Genomic DNA, 8673 nt, shown 5'->3' with positions numbered 1-8673 from the left:
ACTAGTAGGCTGGGTGCCCAGGGCTGGGCCCATAGCCGCGGAGGAGCCGAGCAGTCAGGCCTACCCGAGCGAGTAGCACAGGAAGTAATACTGCCCTCAGCAAGGCTGAATGGGTGAGAAGTGGGAGAGCAATGGCAAGATCTGCTGGAAACTCAGGACCCAGACAAGGAGCTTCTCCCCTGCTGTGGCCAATCAATCAGGGCTCACAAGGGGCAGCTGCAGAGGGAAGTCCAGGTTCCAAGGATGTGACTATGTCTGAAGGGGACAGGGCATTCAGCACCTCATGAGCCTAGGTCACAAGGGGGAAAAGGTTCCTGACCCCCACCCCTCCCCAATACCAGACATTAGCCAAGGGGCTGGGACTGTTGCTCGAGTGAGGAAGGAATCCAATCTGGCTCACTCCTCACATTACACCCACACTGGGGCTGCGTGAGGCCCAGGTGTCCCAGAGCAGCTGCAGGGCAGTGGAAAACAAGCATTCCCAGGAGCAGGCAAGGGCCCAGAACACTGGTTTCCTCTGATCTTAAGGATTGCAGTCAGAAAGGGACCAGGGAGGCAGCTTCAGCTGTTTGCCAGGGAGCTGTGGGCCCAGTGTGGTGGTGAGTAACCTAGTGCGGTGGTGAGTAACCTAGTGCACTGCACAGCCCCTGCTGGGGGTGGGTGGGCAGGGGTTCCAGCCTCCAAACACACCATCTTGGTACAAGCCAACCTGCTGCTCCAGTCCATCCCTACAGCACAGCCACAGGGTGTTGCTCCTCGCCTTAAAAAACTGATTAAAGCCAGGTGTAGTGGGGCACATCTGTGATCTCAGCACTCAGGAGGCTCAGGTAGGAGAGCTGCCACAAGTTCAAAGCCACACTGGAATATACAGCGAGACCCTGTCTCAACAAACAACCTGACTAGTCTCAGCTGAGGCATGGTGGAGCATGCCTATAATCCCCGACACCCAGGAGGCTGAAGCAGAAAGATCAAGAGTTCAAGGCTGGCCTGGACTACATAGTAACACCCAGTTTCAAAAACCCTATTTTCAAAACTATCCCTTACAAACAAAACAAAACAAAACAAACACTCCAACCATTCTACAAGGTATCCCAATACCCCCTGCTCCTATTATCCAGCCAATGAGTTTCTCTCCACTAGGGGCACACTAAGTTCACTCCTGCCACCTGGCCTTTGCACTTACTGTTCCAACTGTTTAGAGGACTCATCTTTCAGGGACCAAAAAAGCCTGCTTGATTACCTGGTTAAACTAAGTCTTTAGGACTTCATCTGATCACACAATTGATCTTACCTAAAAGACTGATTTATCTCCTTGGTGTGTCTCACTGATTCCGATGCAAATGCCAGGAGCCTGGACCTTTTCTATTTTGCCCTCCTCTAGCACACAGCTGATGCTCAGTAAACACTGGTGGCAGGAATCCGAGATGGGAGTGGAGCAACAAAGCACACACCTGACAGCCAGCTCCTCCACCACTCAGGAGTCTGAGCCAGCCCAAGTCTGGCGTCACACCAGAGTGTGAGCAATGACAAAGACAAAAATGGTTAAACCCTCACCAGTGCTGGGGACTGATGCTGTCACTGCCATCTTATATGAGGAAACTGAGGCAGAGGCCCCAGGTTATCAGGAACCACAACGTGCCACTCAGTATTTTGCCTGTGCACCAAGAAACAGTCACTGCCCCAGACAGGATATTGCTGTGTGATTTTATTACTATAAATATACAGTAAAAACAAAAACACTAGCCAGTCAGAGTACATCAAATTATAGCACGTGAGAGTCCAAGGTAAACTAATCTGCATCCTGTCCTTCAAAGTACTGCCACCAACCTGTCCAGGAGAGGGGCATGCATGTGTGAACCTATGGCAGGCAGAGGGAAGCAGGATATGAAGACAGCGCTTTGCATACAGGCTGACCCAAGAACAAGGTGGCCACTGGGCAAAGCCGGGGCTCCAGCAACACCGAGCCCTAGGGCAGGCTCTACCTCTCTGCCATCCTCCCCCAGGAGTCAGGGCATTGAAGCTCCCCAGGCTGGGGCCCTCCACCCTCCCTGCCCAGGGGGGCTGCACACACCACAGGCAGCAGGCTCTGCAGAGGCACAAGCATCTAGAGCCCTTGTGCTTCTCTCCTAAGACTGCCTTAGAAGCATCACAGCTGGGGTTCTGCCCCATGTGGGCTTTTGGTCCCCTCTCCCCCCAGGCAGGTTCCACTCAGAATAAGAGAAAAGCAAAAGGACATAGAAAACAATAGGGGAACTAAAGAAGCCACAGCACATGGTTGGGCAGCAGCAGCAGCAGTGGCTGAGGCAAAATGCCACCACTATAGAAGCATCTGAAGAGGATGCAGAGCAGTGCCTGTGAGAAAGCACAGGGCATGGGTACCAGGCCAGAGGACACCAACCACTGCAGATGGCCTGTGCTGCCCCAGCTGCCAGGGAAAGGGCTGCTAAAGGGCACGGAGCAAAGAGCAGAGCAGGTGAGCCCTCTGGCACTAGAGAAGGCCACCCATGGCCACAACAAACACCAGGGAGCAAAAGCAGCAGCAAGGGCCAGTCTGCCACAAGGAACACGCAAGTGGGGTGGGCAGACAGGCACTATTTCCTTCATTGGCCGGGACTCTGGCCCCCTCACCCATTTAGAAGGTCTGTGCAAACAGCACATCGGAGATCAGTAACTCCTCTTCTGCCAGTTTTCTGAGTATGGACACTGGCATCTGGGGGAACCCCAGGGTCCAGGGCCCAGGGTAAAAGCTGCTGCCCTTCATCTTGTACCATTTACAAATATATCGATCATAGAAAAAGAGGGTTTGTAGAGTGGACAATCCACTGTGCTCTTTGATTGAGGGCCACCTGGCCCCTCAGAGGCTGGTCCCACACAGGGCGTGCAGACAGGAGAGGCTGGGGTCATGCTGAAGTCCAGGGAAGTCCTTCAGCAGAGTCTGGGGGGCTGAGGGGTCCATGCTGCTAGCCAAACCAGGCTCTCAGAGTGGGGTCAGGTCAGAAGTCCCAGGGTCAGGACTGGAGCCCCCAAGAGGAGGCCAGGGGGGCCCAGCGGTGCTGAGGCTGTGAGGCGACTCCATGGAGGTGGGCCATCCTGTGGGTGGAGGCAGAGGGAGGGTCATGCTCAGCTGGTGCCCTCCTCACCTGCTCCCATCAACTCAGAGCCCTGAAACAGGCAGGGCCACCCAGCACCCTCACTGGCTGTCTGGCAGGAGCAGCAGACTTGCTCTTACGTAACCACATGGAAGGTGAGGTCCGTGTCCCTTGGGACAGATCATCTCGGGAGCCTGGCAGGGAAGCTGCAGGCCCCACAGGCTGCTGGCCCCTCCCTCAGCCAGATCTGTGCTGCCGTGAGCTTTATCACCTAGGCCAGTGATGGCAAACCTTGTAGAGGTTTCAATGATACAAACGGCCCACTGCAGCACGTGTATCCTATGTTTGCCACCACTGACCTAGGCTGCACACCCCCAGTCAATCTGCAGGACAGGAAAAGGGAGCAGTTTGAGAACAAGGTGGTACTTAGAGCCACCCCAGGGAGCAGCTTTACTGAGACACAGGGCCTTAGCAACCTACCCACCTCCCTCAAAGGCCTGCTTTGCTCATTCCAGGACTGTCACTTCCACGCCCCCTGCAAGGACTGTGCTAGATCATAGAAGACCCAGGCCTCACACAGCCAGAGTGTATCTGCATTGTCGCTTAAAGCCATGGGCAGAGAGCAGGGAGCCTGCTGGATGCCCCATGTGTCTACTATGGACCACTGGGATTCGGCTCTGTGACTACCTAGAGTGAGTCTTGGTGAGGGCTGGAGACGGCCCTGCCTAGTGTCTTCCTGAGGCTCCCTTGTCGGGAGCACTGCTACATAATTTTAGGGAAAAATCATTTGATTGGGTTTAGTTCTCCTGCCCACAGCCCAGCTATGGAATTCCAAGACATAATTCCATTTTGGCCTCCAGTCACAACTAAGACCTCAATGATCTGGTGTTGCTGTGATTCTCCAGGACAAGAGTATACCAGCTGAAGACATCCTGGGAGGAACAAAATCTTTATCTACTCAGTTCCTCATTGTTCTCGGATTGTTACATCTTGTTTACTGGGATGTACTGAACTCTGCACAAGTCATTTGTTACATTTGTTTCTCCCAATGTACTGAATAAAAGGTGTGGTGAGCTGGGGGCTTTTGTCTTTGCCGCCCAGAGCAGTACTGACCAGTCCCAAAGCTCAGCTTCTTAGTCTCATTTTTCTACCTTTCTTATAATTCGCCTTGTGCTGCTGTGGCTCCAAGGAGACTAGGACTTACTGCAGAGGTTCTAGTAATGTCCCCTTTCCCTGTTTCCTACACTCCCTGATCTTCCAGGCCCTGGCTCTTGGAGACAGCAGCTATATATACCTGGGCCAAGCCCACACTGCTCTGGGGACCCTAATCACTAGGAGCCTGATCACGCTGCCCAGTCTAGGGAGAAAACCTCCAGCTCAAGCCAGGCCTGCTGGAGGCCACCTTTCAGGGGCAAAGGTTCAGTAGCTGTGGGAGGCCCTGGAAGACATGGAAGTGGATGAAGATGAAAAACAGAGGGAAGCCCTGCAGGGCTGGAGGGCTCCTCGCCCCAAGGCTGCCCAGCAGAGCTACCCACAGCAGGCAGCTTATTCCTCTACACTGAGAGAGGTCCCCAGACCCCAGTGCTGGGCAGGGAGGAGGGAGATAAGCCAGTGCACTCCCCAGCAAAGGCACTGGCGTTAGTACAACAGGGGCTCTAGAAACAATGTATACACATCCATCTGCTGCCACCAAGGAAGAGCTACAAATCACACCTCAGCCAGACTTCCATGAAGAGGGGCACAGCAGTTCTGCCTTGTCCTCCCTACCCCGACTCCAGCTGCCACATCCTGGGAAGGGCATGTGGAGGAGGCATTGGGTGAGCAGAGCGCTACTTTTGGCTTTAAAAGCCAGGCTCCTGGGCCAGGGCTGGACCCCCTGGCACCCAGTATGACCCTAGGCCTGTTTTCTATTTGCAGCTCCAGGGGTAGAGGCCCTGCTGTGCTCTTGGTAAGGACCAGGGATGAAAGACAGCAATCCCAGTAGGGACCAAACTGGCCCACCTGGCCCCCAGCAGGAGGTGGTGGGGGATAAACCATATCCTTCTACACATAGCCTCTTCTTCCTTCTCAAGGCTGAGCACACTGAGGTAGGAAGGGGCCTGCAGAAGGGCACCAAGCAGATCTAGGCCTAGCCCAAGTCTTGCTTTGGGGGTTGAAAGGATGGCAAGTAGCTTGGCTAACAGCTAAAGCCAGGCACTTAGCTCCAGAGGAGCCAGCCCCTTCTGCCACTCACAAGGCATCAGAGTAAGCCCCATCCTCAGGCCTAGGTGGGCCCCTTGTGCCATTACCTGGCAGGCAGATGTCAGCAGGAGGACCTGACTGGGCATAGGCTTGGTGCTCGGGGCTGCCATCCTGCAGGACCTCCTCGATGGATGCCACTTGGCTCCCTGCACCAGGTGGGAGAGGGGAACAAGGTCAGGACCAACAGGCAGGAGCAGGTTCTGGCTCCATTGATTCCACCAGTTCTCCAGTGGACCCAAAGGTAGATACTCTGTTTTCTCTCTCCTTCTTTCCTCCAGAGTGGGCTTTTTCTGTTTGTATTACAAAAACGTTAAATTGTTCCCTGCTCATTTCTGCCTGGCCTGTGGCCCTGCTGTCCTGTATGGCCAGCTACACAGCCTGCTTCTTTCTACCCACACACATCCTCCTCAGCTTGGGACCTGCTCTTCTCAGTGCTGCTCACAGCATCCTCTGGCAGAAGAATGGCCCAAACAAGCCAGGGCCCGCTGTCCCTGCATGTGCTTCTGCCCAGGCAGAGGTGTGCAGACAGTGGAGGAAGGGTCCAAGCTCAAAGTTGGAAAGCTGAGGCCTGGAGAGGCAGAGGGACTCCCTGAGTGTCTCACTGTCGAAGTAACACAGCTGGGACTCTGACTCCAAATTCTCTACTCACAGACCCAGGTCCTAAAACAGAAACCCAAGAGGTGAGATCTAGAAGGGTGGGGTGCAGCACCATTTCCAGGACACACCCATATCCACAGCCCAGCCCGGGGCCAGGTCCTCCTGTGTCTGAAGAGCCTGGCCCAGTGGCTAGCACAGCTGGTGAGGGACTCTTCCTGGGAGGGATGTGGGTCCCCACAACAGAGTGGCTTCAATTTATTTGGGGGCCTTTACCATACTACTGGTCTACCACCAGCCAGGATCACATTGTGGCTCTGTCACCTCTGATAAGTGGCCCTGGGCTTCCCCTTGATGCCAGCCCTGAACCTACTTTCCTCAACTGTCCAGCAAGGATGCCTGTGAGGAAGGACTGAGATGGTAGAGGGAGGCTTGGGGAGGGTGGCACCTCAGCACATGCCACAGCCTCCTGGGGTGGACAGGCCATCCCCACTGGGGCCCAGGTCATGCCCTCTTGCTAAGGCAAGGGGTGAAGAGATTCAAGTCATCCTCATTTTCATTTCAGCCAGGAGAGAGATGACAACTCACAAAAACAGCACACAAACCCTTGGCCCCGCTCAAGCTACCCTGTCCTGGTCCGGCAGCACAGCCAGTGAACAAGACCCTCCACCAACCGAACACTGTGGATTGATGACCCAAGGCCAATGACCGTTCCTTGGAAATGTGGAGGAGTAGTCAGGAGAACCCAACAGCAGCAGGGCTGGCCCGGCCTGTGTCCAAAGCTCAACCAGAGTAATGTCCTTCCAGGAAGGCTCTGGAATCAGGCTTCACAGGGTTGAGGGGCTCACCTTGCTTCAGCGATGGCTCATCAACCTCTTCCGTTAGGAAACTCTAGGAGACAAGAGGAAAGGCCACTTGGAGTTTTGCGGCAGATCTAGTGCTAAGCTCCTAAGACCAGGCAGAGGGCAATGGCAGGAGCCACCACCACAGGACACAAAGATGCTACTGGGCGGTCAGCTTCACACACTGGCTCTCCTACAGCCCTCAGTGACTTCACCATATGGCACCCCAACCCCTAGGTGAGGACACCAAGACTGGGGTCACACAACCAGGGGACTATGGGGCAGGGGCCGAGAGGCAGCAGGATGGGGCCTAACCTGGGGTAAGTCTCACCTCAGGCGAGCTGCTCTCCCCCAGGGCCAGCTCCGGGGCACCTGGTGGGGGAGGAACTTCCAAGTCCTCAGAGAGTTTCTCCTCATCCTCCTCATGGATGGGGGATGACGGGGACAGCAGTGTGCTGAGGATAGAAGGGGAGGGCATGTGGGCTGGAGGATGGCTGGGCCAGCAGCACCAGTCCCACCCAAGCATATCCACCTTTCCTGTCCACCAGGAGCCAAGAAAAGATACTCTCAGGGGACTGGAGCCACCTCAGACTGTGTGTGGCCCTGACTAGCTACTCAGAGCTGCCAACAGAGGCCCTCTAAGGGACACAAGCACAGCCCCAAGATCCTCTCATTTCTAGAAGAGAAAATGCCAACAGCAGAGACACAGGTAGGAAGCAGCAGGGACTGCTGTACATCTTTTTGTATCTCCAGAGTCGCTCTGCCACATGGGTTCAGTGCAGGAACCAGGGTGGTGGCACCGGACATGAGCTTTTCCATGGAAGAAACAGTTGGGTATGGAGGTCCACAATTGTAATCTCAGCACTATGGAAGGCTGAGGCAGGAGGATTGTAAATTTGAGCCTAACCTGGACAACTTAGTGAATTAAGTGATACCCTGTCTCAAAATAAAATAAAAAAGGGGCTGGGGACCTTTGAATCAAAGGTCCTGGATTCAATCACCAGTACCGCAAAAACAAAACAAAATGAAATAAAAAACAAAACAAAACAAAACACCATCCCACCATAAGGGAGGCAACCGAGCAGGCTGGCTGGCCACTCCCTGCAGTCCTGCAAAACAGCCACAACTAATCCCTACCCAGCTGAGGAGTGTGGTCCTTGGGAGGCCCATGGTGTCTGTTACTGATGCTCTTGTCAAAGCCTGGAAAGAACCATGCCCCAGGTTCGGCAGGTGCCAGTGTGTACCTGCTTTCTTCTTGGGGCTTGAGTTCTGAGTGACATCACTGGCCACATGGTGCGACATGCGTATGTGACTAGCTGCCACGAATTCCTAGAACCCTGAGGCTCAAACGGGCCCCACTGCACAGACATGGCCCAGGCCCCTGCATCCGCCAAGAATGAGCAGCAGTCCCACCAGTGTGGTGTGGGACTGGGACAGGGAGGCGGGAGCTGCTGCCTCTGCTGTCCTGCCATAAACAGACCTGCTACTGGGTCTTATGTGTCCTTCTGGACTGAATCACTGAAAAAAAACGTGTTAGGAAATTACATCAAGCCATAGATACACCTTGTACTTCTTATATTCCCTCGCCCCCATATACACACCCTCCCCAAGGCCAGGTGCTGGGCTCTGGGCCTCACCTGTCAGGAGATTTGCTCCGTTGCCTGCTCTGGTGGCTGGTTTCTAGGACCTGGTCAATTCCAGCAAGTGGACAGCTGGCCTGGGAAAGGCCATCCGAGACCCCCGAGTAGGTGATTTCCTCATAAAGGGGGGCTGAAGGGATGGCCGGGGAGACGGCCCGCAGGCCATTGAGTGCTTCAAGCAGGGAGATGGGCTCATAGCCAGGTGGGATGCTGTCGGAGCTCTGCAGGTGGACAAAGGCAGGTGAAAAGAGGCCAGCCGAAAACTGG

General features: G+C 54.7%; 1 protein-coding gene across 6 annotated transcripts in view; it reads right to left on the bottom strand.

Moving 5' to 3' along the window:
* Window positions 1-1690: 1690 nt before the first annotated feature.
* Window positions 1691-8673, bottom strand: part of Mgrn1 (mahogunin ring finger 1) — a 53727-nt gene continuing 46744 nt past the window's right edge. For 4 of the 6 annotated variants that reach the window (XM_004864809.4, XM_004864810.4, XM_087202699.1 and 1 more), the window contains 5 exons: window positions 8404-8627; window positions 7098-7221; window positions 6773-6815; window positions 5378-5476; window positions 1691-3090 (listed from right to left, as the gene is read on the bottom strand). In XM_004864809.4, coding sequence (XP_004864866.1) covers window positions 2978-3090; window positions 5378-5476; window positions 6773-6815; window positions 7098-7221; window positions 8404-8627 — 603 coding nt within the window. In that variant the 3' untranslated portion in view covers window positions 1691-2977. The remainder of the gene's footprint in view (window positions 3091-5377; window positions 5477-6772; window positions 6816-7097; window positions 7222-8403; window positions 8628-8673) is intronic. The other 2 variants (XM_087202697.1, XM_021244468.2) reach the window with 1 other exon arrangement.

Source organism: Heterocephalus glaber, unplaced genomic scaffold (assembly GCF_053883595.1).
Source record: "Heterocephalus glaber isolate CG9 unplaced genomic scaffold, H.glaber_assembly_v1.0 deba00001781, whole genome shotgun sequence".
Lineage (NCBI taxonomy): Eukaryota > Metazoa > Chordata > Mammalia > Rodentia > Bathyergidae > Heterocephalus > Heterocephalus glaber.
Note: the sequence above shows the minus strand (reverse complement) of the source record. Positions and strands in the feature narration are given on the sequence as shown.